The sequence below is a fragment of the Mus pahari genome, chromosome 19 (genome assembly GCF_900095145.1).
Source record: "Mus pahari chromosome 19, PAHARI_EIJ_v1.1, whole genome shotgun sequence".
NCBI lineage: Eukaryota > Metazoa > Chordata > Mammalia > Rodentia > Muridae > Mus > Mus pahari.
Genome location: NC_034608.1, coordinates 85,421,481 through 85,439,887, shown reverse-complemented (window position 1 = coordinate 85,439,887; position 18,407 = coordinate 85,421,481). Strand labels below are relative to the sequence as shown.

The following is an 18,407-nucleotide window of genomic DNA, read 5'->3' as shown; positions in this document are numbered from 1 at the left end:
GCTTCCGGCGGGAGGGCAGTGAGAAGGAGATGCAGAGGTGCGGCGGGAGGGCAGTGAGAAGGAGATGCAGAGGTGCGGTGGGGGCAATGAGAAGGAGATGCAGAGGTGCGATGGGACGGCAATGAGGAGATGCAGAGGTGCGGTGGGAGGGCAATAAGAAAAAGATGCAGAGGTGCGGGGCTCCTGTGCATCCTCTCTGGTGGCCACAGGGCAAGAGGGAATGGAAGGTGGCTCTCACTGAGAAGGCTGGTAATCGGTGGAAATGGAATTTGGAGGGTGCGTAGGAGTTCGCCCTGCCCTTTTCCTCAGGATCCTGCTGAACTCTGAGCGACTCAAGTCTCGCATCGCGGAGATACACGAAAGCCGCACGAAGTTGGAGCAGGATCTGCGGGCGCAGGCCTCAGACAACCGTGAGATCGACAAGCGCATGAACAGCCTCAAACCTGACCTCATGCAGCTGCGCAAGATAAGGGACCAGTACCTCGTGTGAGTCGCACCCTCTCTTGCTCACCAGGGGGCGCTCGTGCGCATCACTGCAGTGCTGGGTAAACCACCACGTTCCGGGCGCCCCTTTGGGCCGCCAGAGATACTGCACTTGGAACCCACTCTGGTTTACCTCAGTTTCCCCTGCATTGCTCACTTACCTCTCCCCTGTCAGGTGGCTCACCCAGAAAGGTGCCCGACAGAGGAAGATCAACGAATGGCTGGGAATCAAGAATGAGACTGAGGAGTGAGTGATGTGCTGCCAGGGGCAAAAGGACTTCTTAAAGGGAGGGGTACTTGCGTTGGTGGTGGAGGATGGGAGCTCGCCAGGCAGTGGCTCCTTTCCTGCTTCATCCCACAGCCAGTATTCACTGATGGAGGATGAGGACGCCCTCCCCCACCACGAGGAGCGCACGTGGTACGTGGGCAAGATCAACCGCACACAGGCGGAGGAGATGCTGAGTGGCAAAAGAGATGGGACCTTCCTCATCCGGGAGAGCAGCCAGCGGGGCTGTTACGCATGCTCCGTGGTGTGAGTGCTGGGCTATTGGCTGGGGCTGAGTCATTTGTGTTGCGAACCCACTGTGTGCATTGAGCACCCATGTGTGCTGGGCTCTGTCGAGCTTGGCAGTGAAGAAGGGCAGGAGCAGGTTGTGTGGAGAGACAGGCATGGCTTCTCCTCTGAACAGCTCTTTTGGCCACACAGGGTGGACGGCGACACGAAGCACTGTGTCATCTACCGCACGGCCACTGGCTTCGGCTTCGCAGAGCCCTATAACCTGTACGGGTCCCTGAAGGAGCTGGTGCTGCACTACCAGCACGCATCGCTCGTGCAGCACAATGACGCGCTTACCGTCACCCTCGCACACCCTGTGCGTGCCCCCGGGCCTGGCCCACCGTCTGCAGCACGCTGAGCGCCCACCTCGCCTGCCTCCCTGTCCATGTCTGTCTCCAGATCCCCTCCCCTGGTGAACACGCGCAGGAGGCCATCCCTCCCGCTGCGCCTGCCATGTTTACAGAGGCTGTGGGGCCACTGGCCTGGGTGCCCCGAGTTCTTCAAGCCATATCCCCGGGGTTAGAAAGGAACTGCGCTAGGTGGTTTCCAGGAACTCAGGCCTGGACACTCGGGGCCGGGCGGGACCCGCCCCGCTGACCCCAACTTCCCCTCTTAAGGTCGAAGTGAAACCAGTCACAGGGGGTTACCCCGCAGCTGCCAAGAATCTTTCCCCCCTCTGGCGGGCAAAATACAAACTCCGGCCCTCGCCCAGGCCCTGCGCTGTGTTCTCCAGGCTGTGCCTCCCCTTTGGGACAAGGGCCCTGGGTGTGTCCCTGCTCCCTGGACCCCGTACCTGCCCAGGGCGGGTGGGCAGCGGGTTTTGTACGGTACATTTATTGATATGAATATGAAACATTGTACCTGTTGGCTGCGTGTCTTTGGGGACTGGAATTCCTAACCCTTGTTGTGAACAACAGACTTTGTCCTGCTAGTGACCATGCCCCATACCCATATCCTGGCCTGCCAGGGACCCTAAACCCATGAACAGTCCCTCTTCTGTTGCCCCAGCTCCAGGGTGCTTGGACAGACAAGCTGTGACGCCCATGTTGTCCCTAACTTCCTCATCAGGAAGAAAGGAGGCAACAACTCTCCAGCCACCCAGGCGGGTGTCGCCTGTCCCTAGTCTCCCCGATTTGTGAGGGGAGACCAAGCTCTGGCCCTCTGCACACCTGCTGACAAGCCCCCAGGACCTGTGCTCATTGGCAAAATTGAGAAACCTAGGAGTCCTGCACTAGGGTAGGGACACATCAAGACTTAAGCCCATGAGTTCTTTGCTGAGTGCTACAGCCCCCTCCAGTCTGCACCAGCCTGTGTTACTACACCATGTGGCAGCGCTTTTGGACTCAGGACAGTAATGGACAGAGCCCGTCCCTGACCCACTACCCTATGGGTTCAGATGGCCTCGGTCCATGCTGCCTCCTGCAAGTGACCTAAGACAAACGCACCTTGTGATTCCAGAGCCTGGGACGCCGGGGCACAATCACAAGCTTATTAGCTGGGGAGACAAATCAACAAAAGAAAAAACAAATGTTACCCGTACTCGTGGCTCAGGGGCGGTTTCTGCCCAGCTTGCAGGGGGTTGGGGGTGGAGTCAAGTCTTGGTTAGAACAGAGCCCCTCAGCATGTAACCATCCCTATCAGCTGTGGAGCTCTGGAGTCGCCGTCCGTCCGTCCGCTCTGGCTTGCTGTCCCCTACACAGAAAGCCAGGGTTTCTCACGCTTGGAGCTGGGGCTTTTCCTGCTGCTGCTCTGTGGCCTGTCACTGCTCCAGGGACCCAGTGTTCAGTTCTCAAACTGACTTGGTGCTGAGGCTCTCATCATGGCATGATCCTTTCCTGGCGACGCTATCCACAGTCGTGTGTCACTGGCACCCCATTTCACAGACTGGGAAAGCGCAGCTGATGGACGGTGTCCTGGAGTCCAGGCATATCTCCACCCACACACTCAGTTGCTGGAAGCAAGTACCTCAGCTATGTCCTCAACCCAAGCCAGGGCCCAGAACTAGAGATGGGAAGTTGCCCTGCCTGAGCTAGCTTCTTTACTGCGGCCTGAATCAGCGGAGGTGGGGGGATGTGCCGGGCGGGGCTGGCTTGCCATGACCTGGAGTGATGGCAGTAAGAATTAGTGATGAGAATGTGTCATTCCCCCACCTCCGCTGGGCTAAAGGGAAGAGCATGAGGACTCTGCCTCCTGTCCCTCGGTCGGTCACTGTCTGGAGTCCCCCTTCCCATCACTGATCCAAAAGCCTCACGTGACCAGACATGCTAGCCGCGGAGGACCGGAGGCTGGACAGTCTTGTGGCCTCGTGATTTGGAGCCAGCACCTGGCCGGGGCGGAGCCTTCAGGAAAGGAGGCCCAGGGTTAGAAGGAGCCTGGATGGGGCGTGGTCTTAGTGGGTGGGGCCTCCACTTGCTTAAAGTCTCCCGCCTTCCTGGCCTGACCAAGCAGTCCTGCCAGCTTTTTCCTCCGTAGCCATGTCCTGGTCTCCGATCCTACCATTTTTGTCCCTTCTGCTTCTGCTGTTCCCACTCGAGGTTCCCAGAGCAGCCACTGCGTCCCTGCCGCAAGTATCCTCCGAGGGCGCAACCACCTGCAAGGTAGGGACCGCGACGCTGGAAGGGACCAGGGTCAGATGCCCGCCAGTCTGTCAGCGTAGGGACTTCTCTGCACTTATTCCGTGAACTCATTTCGGGGAACTCCAAAGTCTTCAGGGAAAGCTGTCACGCTCAGGGCCGCCACCCCTAATCCAATCCCTGGACTCTGAGTACCGTGTCCACGTCCTTTCCCCTCCCCGTCTCAGGTCTGAAAATTGCAGCTGTCCCCTGCCCGCCTTGCCTGAGCATTTACCAACCACCTACCGTATATGTTTGAGTCAAGAGCTGAGGGATGGGCGCGCGCACGGGGTGTAGGTGTAGGGGGGGTGTTCTGCTCCACACCTGTTGAGCCACTGTCTGGTCTCCACCCTCACGCAATTCTTGTCGCTTACGGTGTGCGTTCCAGCCGAAGAAGAGAGGGGACTAGCGTGCTTCTGATCTGGAGCAAGCACATGCCCCGCACACCTAGATCCTTGCTCAGACTCGGCCCGCCCTCCCCGGGGACCGGAAGTCTCTGCCCGCATCTGGCACCTCCTGTGTCTAGTCGGGCGTCACACTGGGTGAAGTTTCCCTGGGTCCCTGGAGAGGAAGAATAAATAGAGTCTTCGTGGGTGACAGGCATCAGCTCGGCTGTGGTGCGCAAAATTAGGAGAGAGGGGAGGGAGGAGGGAGGGAGAGAGATCAAGCGAGAGGACATGTATTTGGCTTCAGAGTGTGCGTCTCTCAGACAAGGCTGAGAGAGAGCAGCAACTAGAAATATGTATATCTTATTTTTCTCTTACTTTATTTTACTTTATTTTGATTTGGTTTGGTTTTCTGTTTTGTTTGTGGAGGGGACAGAGCCTCTGTGTAGCGCTGGCTGTCCTGGAACTAACTATGTAGACCAGGCTGGCCTCAGACTCTTCCTCTGCCTCCCGGGTGCTGGGTGCTAGTGCTGTCTTAGCACTTCCTGAATATAGTTAAAGATTGTGCATTCACTGAGCATCTACTGTTTGAGAGCCTGTCAGGTTCCGTGCCTGTCAGGTTCCGTTTTGTAGATAAACTGTGATTGCGGAACACATCTAGAGTCTAGAAAACCTCAGAGGGCCCGGGGCGTGGCTCATTGGGAGACCGCTCACCCAACATGTGCAAAGAACCTCTAGTCCAAAGCGCCACAAGGCTGAACGAACTATAAGCGTCTTGGCATAGGGCTGCCCTCGTGAGGGGTGACGGGGCTCGGAAGCCTGGTGATGACCGGGGCCACACCTCACCAGACACCTCTTTTCCTTTCAGGCCCATGACCTGTGCCTCTTGGGGCCACGCCCGGTGCCCCCTGCACCGCCTGTCAGTGTCAGCCTCTATTATGAGTCCCTGTGTGGAGCTTGTCGCTACTTCCTCGTCCGGGATTTGTTCCCAACCTGGCTGATGGTGATGGAAATCATCAACATCACCCTGGTGCCCTACGGGAACGCACAGGTGCTGGGGGCGGGGCAAAGAAACTGAAGCAGGAGGGACAGGGACGCCTGGTCACCTAAGCTCACCAAGATCCAACGCTATCTTGCAGGAGAGAAATGTCAGCGGTACGTGGGAGTTCACGTGCCAGCACGGGGAGCTGGAGTGTAGACTGAACAAGGTGGAGGTAAGCTGGAGTGCGGACCTGCGGTGGAGGTTGGCGGGGTTGGCCACTTTCTCCGGACAATACTTGCCTGCCTCTCCAGGCCTGTCTGCTGGATAAGCTGGAAAAGGATGCAGCGTTCCTAACTATCGTCTGTATGGAGGAGATGGAGGATATGGAGAAGAAACTGGGACCGGTGAGTTGCTGGGTGGGAGGTTGTGTCGCCAGGCCTCCAATATCTAGGCAGGGGAATCCATTCCTGAGCCACGCCCCTGGCCCTCACTGGGAGGTACTAGGCAGGGCTCCACCCTGAGCCACGCCCCTAGCCCTGGGCGCGACTTTCCCCATGCAGTTTCTATGCAGGAAAACTTGTAGGTCTATGAGCAGAGCCTGGGATCTTCACTATTTGTAGACACAAGACATAGGTGACATGAGATAAGCCAGGCCGAGCCTGCTTCCCAGGGCATTGTGGGAAATAACATCCAAAGGTTGATTCACAACTCTCCAATCACTACTGTGGCTTATCAAACAGAGGTCAGGTCTCCCAGCCTCCTGGAGCCTGTGGGACACTCCCAGCCCTGCTCCTTTGGTGGGACTGGAGCGTCAAGGAGGCTGAGCACCGAGGAGACACCAAGGAACAGTAGGGTGTTGCCAGCAGAGGGATCGGCATGTAAGGAGGACCTGAGATAATGAGATACCAAGGGGCAGAGGCTGCAAATCCGGTGTTACTGGGAGGCGAGAGCAACCAAAAACTCAGCTTCAAGGAACCTCCGCCCAGACAGACAGTGAGAGAGGGGAGCTTTGTCTGGGGCCACTTGGAGGCTGATGACAAAATGACAAGGGAACTGAGCAATGTGTTCCCCTCTCCTCACAGTGCCTGCAGGTGTATGCTCCAGAGGTGCCACCAGAAAGTATCATGGAGTGTGCCACAGGAAAACGGGGCACACAGCTCATGCATGAGAACGCCCAGCTCACAGATGCCCTACACCCACCCCACGAGTATGTGCCCTGGGTGCTGGTCAATGAGGTAAGAGCTCTCTAGCCGGTCAGGGCAGCACAGGCTGAGTTCAAAACCCCAGAGTCACGGAGAAAGGTGGGCATGGTGGTGTGGTCCCAGCAGTGAGTGTTGCTACATCAGTGACTCCAGGCTCAGCACTTAAGAAAGCTGGCCCTTCTTGCAGATGACCTGGGTTTGAGTCCCAGCACCAGCTCCAGGGATCTACTGCCCTCTTGTGGCCGCCACGGGTACTACATAAACATTGTGTACAGACATACTTGTGGACAAAACATCCCTACACATGAATAAGATAAACAAATCTAAAAATAATATTTTAATTCGAAAAAAGACACCAAAGCCGAAATAACAAAAGACAACAAGGATACCCCATTTTGAGCTCTGGGCCTCACACAAGAGTCTTTGTACTCTGGTGACCCAAATCAACCCTGCCTAGGTGCAAGTGAGATTGTTCTGGAACTCTCAGTGATCCTCCTACCTCAGCTCCCAGGCGCATGCCCCTTCCCCAGCTGTGCTTAACCATGTCTCCTGTGATATGCAGAAACCTGTGAAGGACCCTAGCGAGCTCCTGAGCTTAGTCTGTCAGCTGTACCAGGTAAGCTGGGCACGAATCATGGGGTTCATCTGGGGGGGGGGAATGAGTCTCCCCAGAGGTCCCTCATTCCTAGCCTTTCATCCCCCTCCAGGGAACGGAGAAGCCAGACATCTGCTCCTCCATTGCCGACTCCCCCAGGGAGGTCTGCTATAAGTGAAGGTCATCGTCCCAGGAAAAGCCGCCCAGCTTCTTCAGATTGAGAACCTGAGAGAGCCGCTGCCCAGTCAGGAAAACCCTGCCCATGTCCCACAAAGCTCAGACTCGAAACTTCTCACAGACAGAGATCTTGCCTTAGTTTCAAATGGTGCTAAATTTAAATTCATAGAATAAATCATCTGTATTCCTGCGACTCCTTTTTCCTAGAGTTGGAGTTTGTGTTTTGTCTTTAATGTGGAGCTGTGACCCTGCTCAGCTCTAATGCTGCAGACCCTGGAGTTCAGGCCTCATCTGAAAAGCCAAAAACCGCCAGTCTCTGTGAGTCACTTGTTTCACTGTGTAACAAAACACAAAAGCTACTTAAGGAAGGAAGGGTGTGTGCTGACTCACCTTGTGAAAATCTATAGCCCATCGTGTGTGTGTGTGTGTGTGTGTGTGTGTGTGTTTGTGTGTGTGTGTGTGTGTGTGTTTGTGTGTGTGTGTGTGTGTGTCTGTGTAAGTCCAGGCAGGAGCTTGAAGTCACACCGTATGCACAGTCAGGAGGCAGGCAGGCAAATGCTGATGCTCCACCCACTTTATCCTATTTGGGGGAGGGGTTGGGTGGAGACAGAATGTAGCCCTGGCTGTCCTGGAACTTGTTTTGTAGAGCAGGCTAACCTCAAACTCACAGAGATCCACCTGCCTCTGCCTCCTGAATGCTGGGACTAAAGGTGTGGGCCTCCACTGCTTAGACACTTGCAACTTTTTAATTTATCCAGAACTCCAGCACATAGGATGGTGCCACCCACATTCTGGGTTGGGGGAATCTTTTCATCTCAGCTAAGGCAATCTAGACCAGCTGCTCTCACCCTGGGAGTCCAGACCCCTGCGGGAGTGTGTGTGTGTGTGTGTGTGTGTGTGTGTGAAACAACCCTTTCACAGCGGTCACATATCAGATATTTACAAATCATAACAGTAGCAAAATTACCTAACAACAAAACGTTATGGCTGGGGTTAGCACAGCATGAGGAACTATATTAAAAGGTTGAGAACCGCTGCTCTAAACCAACCATCTCATATGCCCCCGGAGCTTGTCTTCAAGGTGACTCTAGATTAACAGTATTGACCTTCACACCTTAAGATGCCAAGGACCAGTTACCAATGAGTCCTCTGTCCAGGAAATGCAGAACTAACCCTGTCTCAGTTTAATGAAGCCGGGGATGGACCAGGGGGAGGAATGAAGGCTGGAAGGATGGGATGTGTAGAGTCTGTATAAGGAGGATAGGCATTTTAGAATCGGGCTTTGAAGAATGATAGGAGTTCCTTAGGCAGAACAGAAATTCATGGATAAACCGTAGCTATAAAACCCATGATGGGGCAGAGACTTGAAGGGAGTTGGGAGGATGTGTTTACTGTAGGAAAAAATAAGACTTTCCTGGGAAAGGCAGATGAGATATTCAAAAACCTGGGCATTGGAGAACAGTTTAGTGGCTTGTGTAGGGTTAAAGAATAAAGGAAGTAAGGATGTTTGTTTCTGGAGCGCCACAAAGTTGCTGTGAGAAGATCAAGACGTGAATTTTGCATAATGAACTCCTATTCAGTCTTCGAAACGCAGAGGGGTGGCGCGGCGGTGGAGGCAGTAGTAGTAGTTCAAGGTCAGCCCGGGCTGCTTGAGCACAGGTCTCAAATAGCTGAGGTTAGACCGGTGTCTACGAACTTGCCTGTGCAGCTTCGCTGGCTCAGGAGAGGTCACGCCAAGGTCAAGTCCCGCAGCTTTGCAAATGCCCCCTCGCCCCGCCCATTCCCAGGAGGCTTTGTGGGCGAGGCGGCGAGGGGGGATGCCACGACCTACGATTGGCCAGCTCGGCTCAGGGTGGGAGGCCCATGTGCGCTCGCCCATTGGTCCGCTGAGAGCAGGAAAAAGGGTGGGTAAAGCAAAATAGGACTTCCGTGTTCGGCTTGAGCGGCCTGCCGCAACGCTTGAGGACGATTGGTCACTTCCTTCGAGAGGAGCTTTGGGGTTTTGGATTGGTCCGTTCTGAATAGGGCGGTTCTTCGGCGGGGCATGTGATTGGCGCGGGGCCTGCGCTCGGGCTGCCGCGGCTCCCTGGTGTCTGTAGCGGCGATGGCTCCGGGAGGCTGGCACTGGGCTCGCAAGGCGCTGGCTGCGGGGCGCCCGCTGTTCCAGGGCCGCGCGCTGCTCGTCACCAACACACTGGGCTGCGGCGCGCTCATGGCCGCGGGCGATGGCGCGCGACAGGCCTGGGAAGTGCGCGCGCGGCCTGGACAGAGATTCAGCGCGCGGCGCTCAGGTGAGCGGGACCGGTCCGCGAAGGAGACGGACCCCCGAGAGTCCGATCGGTCACCTGGGCCGGGCACCCACCTTCCTGGGACCTGGCACCCACTCTGATGGGTCCTGTCAGTCTCCCTGCACCTCGCCAGGAGGTTCTGCCACGACTCTCCCTGTCCCGCAGCCAGCATGTTCGCCGTGGGCTGCAGCATGGGTCCCTTCCTACACTTCTGGTACCTGTGGTTGGACCGCCTCTTCCCCGCGTCGGGCCTACGAAGCCTCCCGAGCGTGATGAAGAAGGTGCTAGTGGATCAAACGGTGGCATCTCCCATACTGGGCGTCTGGTACTTCCTGGGTAAGGAGCAGCAGGACTTTGACTTCAGAAGTTGTGATGGGCAGAGCCTGGTTTGTGCTTAGGGGAGTGCTGACGGGGCTTCTCTTCTCTTCTATTCGCCCCCCACCCCCGACAAGGTTTCTCTGGGCAGCCCCTGGCTGTCCTGGAGGAACTGGCTCTGAGGACCGGGCTGGTCTCACTCACAGAGATCCACCTGCCTCTGCCTCCCGACTACTGAGATTGCTTCTAGGAGGCATCATGGACTCGGGCTGCCTTGAGTTTGCTACCAACTGGCCAGTAGCCCAGTTTCCTGCTCCCCATTTTGAGACAGAGACTCACGTGTAGCCCCAACTGGCCTGAGCATCTCTGTGTCGACCGGGCTGATTGTGCCTGCCTTGCTCCCTGAGTGCTAGGGTTAATGTGTGTCACCACTCCAGGCTTTCTAAAACCCTAACCAAAAGGAATCTGGACCAGAAAGGGTTTTTCAGCTACAGTTGTGGAGAAACCAGGCAGGAACTACACACAGCTAGTCACATCTCAGCCAGAGAGAACTGCATGATTTCTTGCTCTGTTCAGACTATTTTACCACTCCTGAGCAGTCCAGGACCCTGGGTCTTCCCATATCAATTAACTTGACTACATAAATCTATACAAGCATGCCACAGGCCAATGCATGCAGACAGCCCCCGGAGACTCTCCGATAACTAGGCTAAGTCAAATTGACCAAGGTACCTGTTAACACAGCGATGGGGCTTGTGACCTCCTAGGCTCATGCATTCTTGTTTTCCTAAGTAACTCAGGCTCCCTCTCACCGACCTCTCATTTCCCCGGGCCTGCCTGCTGCTCGGCCTGAGACCTGCCCCGCTTCTGCCTTGCAGCCACCTCAGCCTTTTCAACCACTTCTTGGTCTTCTTCCCAGGCCTTGGCAGCCTGGAGGGTCAGACACTAGAGGAGAGCTGCCAGGAGCTGCGGGCCAAATTCTGGGACTTCTACAAGGTGGGCGTGCCCTCATGGGCCTTCTCAACATGGCTCCACCCCCACTTTACCTTCTAGACCCACACCCAAGGCCTTGGCTCCACCCACTTTCCAAGCCCTGCCCCTTGTAGCCGCCCAGCCCTCACGGTGTCTCCCCACCTTTCCGCAGGCCGACTGGTGTGTGTGGCCAGCTGCCCAGCTGGTGAACTTCCTCTTCATCCCGTCTCATTTCCGAGTCACCTATATCAATGGGCTGACGCTGGGCTGGGACACGTACCTGTCCTATCTGAAGTACTGGGTGAGCTCAACCCCGTGGTGTGGGAGTGCGGGAGGGCGTGGGTTCCCGCCTGTGCCTGTGTAACTGTCCCTCTGCTGCGGACAGGCCCCTGAACCCCTTCAGACTCCGGGCTGCGCAGACTGAACCTGAAGTCCGGCAGATGAGTTGGTCGATGGACACGCTCCCACGGGAGGATACGAAGCCGGTCAAAAAGCTCTGGGCCATGTCCAAAACCCAGGCTGACCGCCCCTGGACCAGCAGTCCCTTGAGTCCACCAGAGACTGTTCCCATGTAGAACAGGCGCCAGCACGGGCTGTCCTCCCCCCTCCCCCGACCCGGTTTTCCACTGGGACCATGAAGTCCTCCATCTGCCTGGACACATTCCACGGCCTTGAAGTGGGGTCTGGTTTGGCCTCAAAAAACTTGATGCAAGGCCGGGCAGGGTGCAGAAATTCATTAAATTCTCTTTAATGTCAAGGACTGCTTGTGGGGTAGGTGCAAGGGCTGGGCCAGCAGACTCAGCAAGGTCCATTCGCTTTATTGACTGTGTGTAGTGTTCATAACTTCTAGGGAGGAGTGGGACACGTTTGACACTCACGATGTCAGAACAGGTTTGGGGGTATCCCAAAGTAGTGAATATCTCCCCTACACCCCATCTATCCCAAAGTATAAGGCAGAAGGCCCAGGCAAGCAGGAAGCCGTCTGTCAACCAGGTGGTCCATATGGCAACACCCCAGCCTCGGGGTTGGCAGGCCCCTCCATCTTCCATCAGCCTGCTGCAGAGTGACATCTGGTCCCTTCTTCACAACTGACAACTGTGGATGGGATGGCTTACAAAAACAAAATGGGGGTGGGGGTAAAGGAGAGGAAGCAGCAATGACCACGATACACCACGGCAGAGCTGGGTGGAGATATGTACAGGGTGGGAAGGGGGTGCGCTCGGGGCACATCCTCAATAAATAAATAAATAGCTACAATAATAAATAGGGTAGTTGGGGAAGGGGGACGTGCCCCTGGCAGCAGAGAAGGGAAGTGGCTCAGCAGGCACAATCCTGATGAGGTGGCGCCTGCTGGTCGGTGAGCTGCGGGCCCTGCTTGGCACCCGTGACCGCAGGGTCTGCAGTATCCAGGGACTCTGACATCTTCTCGCAGATCACGTCCACCAAGCGTTCAAATGTCTGCTTGACATTAATGTTGTCCTTGGCGCTGGCCTCAAAGAACTCAAAGCCTACGTTGGGGAAATAGAGGGATGACAACAGAGCTGCAGTTTCCAAACACACTCACAGGCTCTCTCTGAGGGTTGCTCCCACTTCTGTAAAGGCACTGAAGGGTCCCAAAGGAGGCCACCCTGGTCTGGGGGAGCTAGCCATGACTACTCATCCCTCAGGATGATATTAAGCACCCTAGTGAGACATCCCTTCCATCTGCCACCCAGCCAGGCTCCAAGTCCCTTTCCAGAGACACACAACCTCCATGGCCTGGTTTGTTGGCAGCTCAGTGTGCAGTGACAGCCACAGTCCCTCTAAGGGGCGATCACGCACCACTGTCACCACTCTGCCTATACCAGCCACCCTTCCTTCCCATACAGGCATGTTGTGCCTGCTCTGGGAAGCCAGGCTTAGCCTCTTCCACCCATTTCTCTTACCAGTTCAAAAACTTCGCAGGCCCAGCCCCTTGAAGAAGCAGATGGCTGACAGCTGACATGGCAAGCACCTCCATGTCCATCAAGACCCATGGCAAAGCCTCCTGGATAAGGCCTCGTTTTCTTAAGTGCGAACCCCCTAGATTCAAGCCCATGTCCTGATCAGTGAGACACTGGGTGTGTAGCTGTCAGGTACCCAGGTCCCTGGTCCAGCCTGGCAAGGGCCACAGTCCTCAGTACTCACCCAAGTGGTCAGCCAGCTGCCGGCCGCGCTCTGAGGACACCACTCTCTCATCTTCCATGTCACACTTGTTCCCCACCAGCAGCACTTGGGCATTGTCCCACGAGTAAGTTTTGATCTGAGTGGACCTGCGGAGACAGCCAGGGGCTGAAGAGGAAGCCGGAGGACCCATCCCCATCCCCGAGTCTCTCCATCTAGCCCTTGCAGGAGAGACCACTGCCCCTTGGTAACTGAGATAGGCTTTCCCCACGAGCGCAGCCTACCTCGCGCAGACCTCTCCATCATCCCAAAGCTGGGAAGATGACCGGTGTCTACTACACCAAATGTCAAGACCTGGGGGAATTAATTTCTGGTGCTGCGGCTGGAATCCAGGTTCTCACACATTTGAGGTAATGTGCTTGGCCAGAGAATCACTTAATCTCAGACAAGTGAGCTAAAGTGGTTCTCCTGCCTGGACGGCCTGGGTAGAGATCAGCGGGAGGAGGACCCTTGTCTAGCTTACTGGTTACCTTGTGTGCTTCCACATCCCCAAGCCTTGGGAACAGCCACATGGTTTGTCCACCAGAGGCCTACTCTTGGTTGTCTTTTGGCCATGCTGGGGACGAACATGGCAGGCACCCTACCAACTAAGCCACAGCTCCAGTCGCCTCCAATCCCAGCCTTCTGAGAGCCTTGTATTTTCTGAGTGGGTGGGCTGCTCACCAGTCCTGCACTGCATTAAAGGACTCCTCGTTGGTGATGTCATACATTAGGATGAAGCCCATGGCGCCGCGGTAATAGGCAGTGGTGATGGTGCGGTACCGCTCTTGCCCTGCTGTGTCCTGGGGGAAAGAGGGATAGGTCAGAAGGGTCTCAGGGCAGCCCCCCAGGAAAAAACGTGCTCCGAGGCTGTCCAGCAACCACTTTGAGGCCCAGGGACAGAGGGTCAGGAAAAGCAGACAGTGACCCAAACGGGTCACTGGAAGGCCACTTAGTCACTCAACAAACATGTACTGGGTGCTGCCCAAATGCCCTGTGCCACACTATGCCAGAAGTGGAGTGGGGGCGCACGGGACTTAGGAAAACAGGAAGCTCATACTGGGATGGAGACGAAGGCCTTAAATCCCAGCGCCAGCCGACGGCTAGCCTCAGCTTCCTTTTGTGGGGGGTGGCAGGTGGTGGGAAGACATCTCCCCTCCAGCCCCACACACCCAGATCTGCAGCTTGATCCTCTTGTCGTTGCGGTAGATGGTTTTGACCTTGAAGTCTATGCCAACGGTGCTGACAAAGGCTGGAGTGAAGGAGTCATCTGCGTAGCGGAAGAGGAACGAGGTTTTGCCCACGCTGCTGTTCCCAATGATCAGGATCTTGAACATATAGTCGAAGTTCTGGTCTGAGGACTCCTTCTGCCCATAGCGAGAGTCTGTGGCGGAAGCCATCTGCGGGAGGCGTGGCACAGAGGGCCTGAGGGGAGCAGCAGGACCACGCACAGGGTGGGCACTGCACAGGGGTAGGTTAGGATCCCCCCCAATGTCACATGCCCAATCTCCCCCCCAGCATAGGCAGAGCTGTGACCTTGACAGCACCAAGGTTTTAAGCAGGCTGTGAACCTCAGATTCCCCTGTACCCTGAGGGGAGACTGAGCCTCCTCTGCCTTCCCATCAGTCTCTCACAGGGGAGAGACCCACACGGGAACATGAATACAGGAGGATCCCCAGTTCTCCCTCATCCTTATTCTTCTCCTGGAAGAACTGGAGCCCTGAGATAGCCGCGTCATGTGATGAAGACGGGATGAACGTGGGCTCACACGCACAAAATCGCGAGCACAAGAGCGCGCACGCATACACACACACACACACACACACACACACACACACGCACGCACAATGAAGCATCTAGGGCAGGCCGACCCAAACCCCTGCCCTGCATGCAAGAGTGGTGCTAACAGGAGAAACAAGCAGACATGTATGGTGTGTGCAAGCCTATGTGTGAGCACAGTTCCCTGCACCAATGCACAATTGTACCTGGCCATCTGGGAGGACACACCACACACGCGAATGGCTCCACACGCGTGTGAGCACATACTTGAACCATGCACGCACAACGTATCACAAGTGTGCACGCTGCGCGTCCTGCGGTCACTCGAGCTTCTCCATGCCCATCGGGCGCGCACACGCGTGTTCACCCCACGAGCACGAGCACGCAAAGGCTCCCGCAAGGCCTGGCTTTCCCCTCCCCCTCTGTCGCAGAGCCCGGGCTCCAGGTGCCAGGTTAAGGGTGAGGGGTGCGGGACCCAGAATGCCAAATGTGAGACCCATAGCCACTACACCCGAATTGCGCTCCCCTTGATTCCCCGGCTGTCAGTAAAACGAGGGCTCCCCAGTGTTGGACCTGGGTTGCGCTCACCTTGTCCTCTCTAAGCTGAGACAACGCTGGCGACGGCGACCGTGGCGACTGCGCTGGCGACCGGGCCCCAGAAGAGGATGCGGGGGCTGCAGGCGGCGGCGGGGGCTGCAGGCGGCAGCGGAGGAGGCTCAGGCCCCTGCAGTCCTAGCTGACGTCCTGCAAAGCCAGGGGCGGAGCTTTCTATGCAAACGAAGCTATGACGTTAGGGGAGGGACTGCATCGACAGCCGCGGGACCACACTGGCCCGCGCAGGCCGAAGAAGGGCAGGGCCTAGTAAGCTACTGGAAGACGGGGCTCTAGGGAGGCATGAAATTCTCATTGGCTGATGCTCTCGAGCGACGGACCGGATATCAAATCAGCGATTCCTACCTCTTCAGAGGCCCAATGGTGACTGCTAGGTGTTTGAAGGGCGGAGAGGCTGAGCCAGGACCTAGCTCTGGTTGAAAACTTGTGGTTATAAGTCCTTGATTTTGAGACGTGAAGCACTCAGGAGTTTAGGTTTTGTTTTGAGAAATGGTCTCATGTAACAAGCTGGTCTCGAATTTGCCAAGTAGCAGAGGCTGATCTTGAACTCTTGATCCTCCCGTCTGTACCTCACAAGTGTTGGAATGGCAGGCATACATCTTGATACATTTTAGGGCTCAAAAAACTCATTAAAGACAAGACAGAAGTTTTAGTCCCAGCACTCAGAAGGGAGATGGAGGCAGATCTCTGTGAGTTCGAGGCCAGCCTGGTCTACAACCTGAGTTCCAGGACAGCAGGACTACAAAGAGAAACTTTGTCTCAAAAAACAAAATAAACAAGCAAATAAATAAAAAAATTTTTTTAAAAAAGAAAGAACTGTTTTTTAATGGGCTGAGGATAATTCTCAGTTTGGTGGGGAACCTGCATCGTAACACAAAGACCTGGGTTGATCCAGGCCCCTGTTCTCTGCACTGGGAGGAGGGGGGAAGGAGAGGAGAGGCAGAAGTCCAAGGTCATCCTCAGTTACAGTGTCTTAAAGTCAGCTTGATCCACATAAAACCCTGTCGCAAAGAAATAAAAGAGAAAACCCGGTTCTGTGCAAAGAGAAAAGGGTCTGATGAGTCCCCAGAGAACCCCTTGTGTCCTTGCGCACTTAGGGCTCAGAAGTACCCTGACCCATAAGTCTTCCAAAATTGTAATGAAAGACCAAGGCAGCAGCGAAGATTCGAGAGTAGCTTCTTTATGATATGGACACTGGGACCCGGGTGACCCTGTGTCTCAGGAAGCTGGGCGCAGAAATGCAGACTTCCAAGCCGCTATGATACACAGGACTCATTCCTGCAAATCTGCCTGCCAAAGTGGGGATCTGGGGTCTGTCCTATTCCTTTCCGTGCGGCCGGGCAGAGTCCCCATCGCTTCCATTCCCACAGGAAGCAGAACTGGGAACGTGCCCTGGCCCCGTTTTTAGACCGCCCCGCCAGCTGCGGAGGCGCCAATGGACCAGAATAACTTGTCGCCTGGATGCTCGGCCACCCCCGCGAGGAGCCTGGAGCCCCGCCCAATCCGGGGCCGCTGGAGGAAGCTTCTTTTCTGCTTCCCCTGCACTTCGTGCAGAGACAGAAAGTGACCATCAGTTCATTACCTAGCGAGCTCCGGGCCCACGCGGAGGCTACTGTGGGGACCCGGACCAAGTTTGAGGACAGAGAGGGTGCAGGAGGAGCCTGGGGCACCGGAGCCTGATTTGGATTTATTCCCAAGGGATAAGGTTAGGGGAGGAACCCATTCGCCTCCACCACCAAGCAAGGGCTCCATGAGAACTGTGCCGGTAGCTCAGTAGGTCACAACACTTGGAAGGCTGAGGCAGGAGGATTGTGAGTTCTTCATCATCCTGGATCACAAAGTGAGACCCTATTTCATACTATAAACGGGTGAGGAAAACTGCTGGTAACAGAAGCCCCTAATCACACAGCACTTGGGAATCTCTGAGTTGGAAGCTACCGAGTGAGGACAGTACAGCTGCTTCGAAGAATGCAACGTGTGTGTTAAGTGTGTGTTAAAGGCCTGGGAAAACAAAAGCACAGGCAGAAGAACAGGGACAGAGGAAAACTTCGTCAAAGCTTTCGAAGTGATATTCGCTTCTTTGAGTTGGAAAGAGGGGCGTGTCACAGGACAGCCTAGCAAGTTGGTCTGTCCTTCCAGCACAAGCCCTAGGGACGGAATTCACGTCATCAGGCTTGGGTGACTTCCAAATTCTCCCACAGTGAACACATACTACTTTGTTTAACAAGAAATCTCTAAGGGTCGCCTCTTAAAACATCTGGAAGGAAGAAGGAAATGTCCCAGTGTGTGACCCCAGATGGCCTTTTGTGCCTCCAGGGAATGAATAGCTGGAGTCATAATATTTACAAAGGAAGTCGCCTGCCACTCTGGCTCCTTGGAGGCCTCGGTCAGGTGCAGAGTTACAGGCCCAGAGGGAAAAGGGAAAGGGAGGGACCCTGTGACACATGCCTGTTACCCTAGCTGAGCACTTGAATGGTGGAGGCAAGAAAATAACATAACGTTAGTGTCATCCTCTGCGGCAAACAAGACACTAGAACTTGAGACCATGAGACCTTGTCTCAAAAAGCCCAAAGAACTGTTTGGAAAACAAACAGGGAATCAGTCATACCGCCAGGGGGCACCAGTGCCCACTCTCAGTATAAGCTCTGACAGACTAGTTATGACTCACTTTCTACACAAGAGAATGAGTAGGTGTAGTGGCTAGTCCTGGTTGTCAACTTGACTATATCTGGAATGAACTACAATCCAGAACTGGGAGGCTCACCAGTGACCCCAATCTGGAGGCTGGGAGATAGAAGTTTCTGACCTGGATCTTGGTATAGATATCTTGAGGAATAGTGGCTATGAACTCCAGAAGATTAAGACAGGGGGATCTCCAAGTTCAAGGTCATCTGGGATTAAAGGCCTGGTGGCACACACCTTTAATCTGGGCTACACCTTCTTCTGGAGACCATATAAGGACATTGGAAGAAAGAAATCTCTCTGTCTCCTTCGCCTGCTTGCCCTGCGGGACTGAGCAACTGCTAAATCCTTGGACGTCCATTCACAGCTGCTGCTGACCATTGTTGGGAGCTGGACTGCAGACTGTAAGTCACCAACAAATTCCTTTACTATACAGAGACTACCCATAAGTTCTGTGACTCTAGAGAACCCTGACTGGGGGACGCCTATGGTGAAGAGAGGTGCGCCGGCACACTGGTTTGAGAAGCCCTGTCTTGTCGGACGGGGGTCCTCACTGATGGGAGACAGGCCTGCAGCGGTCTTCTA

At 55.3% G+C, this 18,407-nt stretch overlaps 4 protein-coding genes across 5 annotated transcripts in view; 3 read left to right on the top strand and 1 right to left on the bottom strand.

Annotated features, from left to right (window-relative positions):
• The window catches only part of Pik3r2 (phosphoinositide-3-kinase regulatory subunit 2), an 8,864-nt gene extending 6,958 nt beyond the window's left edge, over window positions 1-1,906 (top strand). The window contains exons 13-16 of the mRNA XM_021218968.2: window positions 310-486; window positions 659-730; window positions 845-1,015; window positions 1,190-1,906. Of these exons, the coding sequence (XP_021074627.1) occupies window positions 310-486; window positions 659-730; window positions 845-1,015; window positions 1,190-1,397 (628 nt within the window). The 3' untranslated portion in view covers window positions 1,398-1,906. The remainder of the gene's footprint in view (window positions 1-309; window positions 487-658; window positions 731-844; window positions 1,016-1,189) is intronic.
• A 1,527-nt stretch (window positions 1,907-3,433) lies between these two features.
• Ifi30 (IFI30 lysosomal thiol reductase) lies at window positions 3,434-7,186 on the top strand. The gene is made up of 7 exons (XM_021218969.2): window positions 3,434-3,636; window positions 4,906-5,088; window positions 5,177-5,251; window positions 5,331-5,423; window positions 6,102-6,254; window positions 6,784-6,837; window positions 6,929-7,186. Exons 1-7 carry the CDS (start codon window positions 3,514-3,516, stop codon window positions 6,992-6,994), a joined length of 747 nt encoding a protein of 248 aa, XP_021074628.1. The 5' UTR covers window positions 3,434-3,513; the 3' UTR covers window positions 6,995-7,186.
• A 1,877-nt stretch (window positions 7,187-9,063) lies between these two features.
• On the top strand, window positions 9,064-11,325 carry Mpv17l2 (MPV17 mitochondrial inner membrane protein like 2). The gene is made up of 5 exons (XM_021218819.1): window positions 9,064-9,284; window positions 9,447-9,617; window positions 10,516-10,592; window positions 10,741-10,869; window positions 10,954-11,325. The coding sequence occupies exons 1-5, from the start codon at window positions 9,098-9,100 to the stop codon at window positions 10,990-10,992; spliced, it is 603 nt and encodes a 200-aa protein (XP_021074478.1). The 5' UTR covers window positions 9,064-9,097; the 3' UTR covers window positions 10,993-11,325.
• Window positions 11,288-15,301, bottom strand: Rab3a (RAB3A, member RAS oncogene family). 2 transcript variants are annotated; one of them, XM_021218818.2, is made up of 5 exons: window positions 15,117-15,301; window positions 13,922-14,149; window positions 13,434-13,552; window positions 12,735-12,859; window positions 11,288-12,076 (listed from the first exon to the last, which is right to left on the bottom strand). In XM_021218818.2, the coding sequence occupies exons 2-5, from the start codon at window positions 14,147-14,149 to the stop codon at window positions 11,886-11,888; spliced, it is 663 nt and encodes a 220-aa protein (XP_021074477.1). In that variant the 5' UTR covers window positions 15,117-15,301; the 3' UTR covers window positions 11,288-11,885. The 2 variants fall into 2 exon arrangements, with proteins under 2 accessions (XP_021074477.1, XP_029387972.1); XM_029532112.1 differs by having other exon boundaries at window positions 11,371-12,076; window positions 13,922-14,150; window positions 15,123-15,299.
• Between the last annotated feature and the right edge of the window lie 3,106 nt (window positions 15,302-18,407).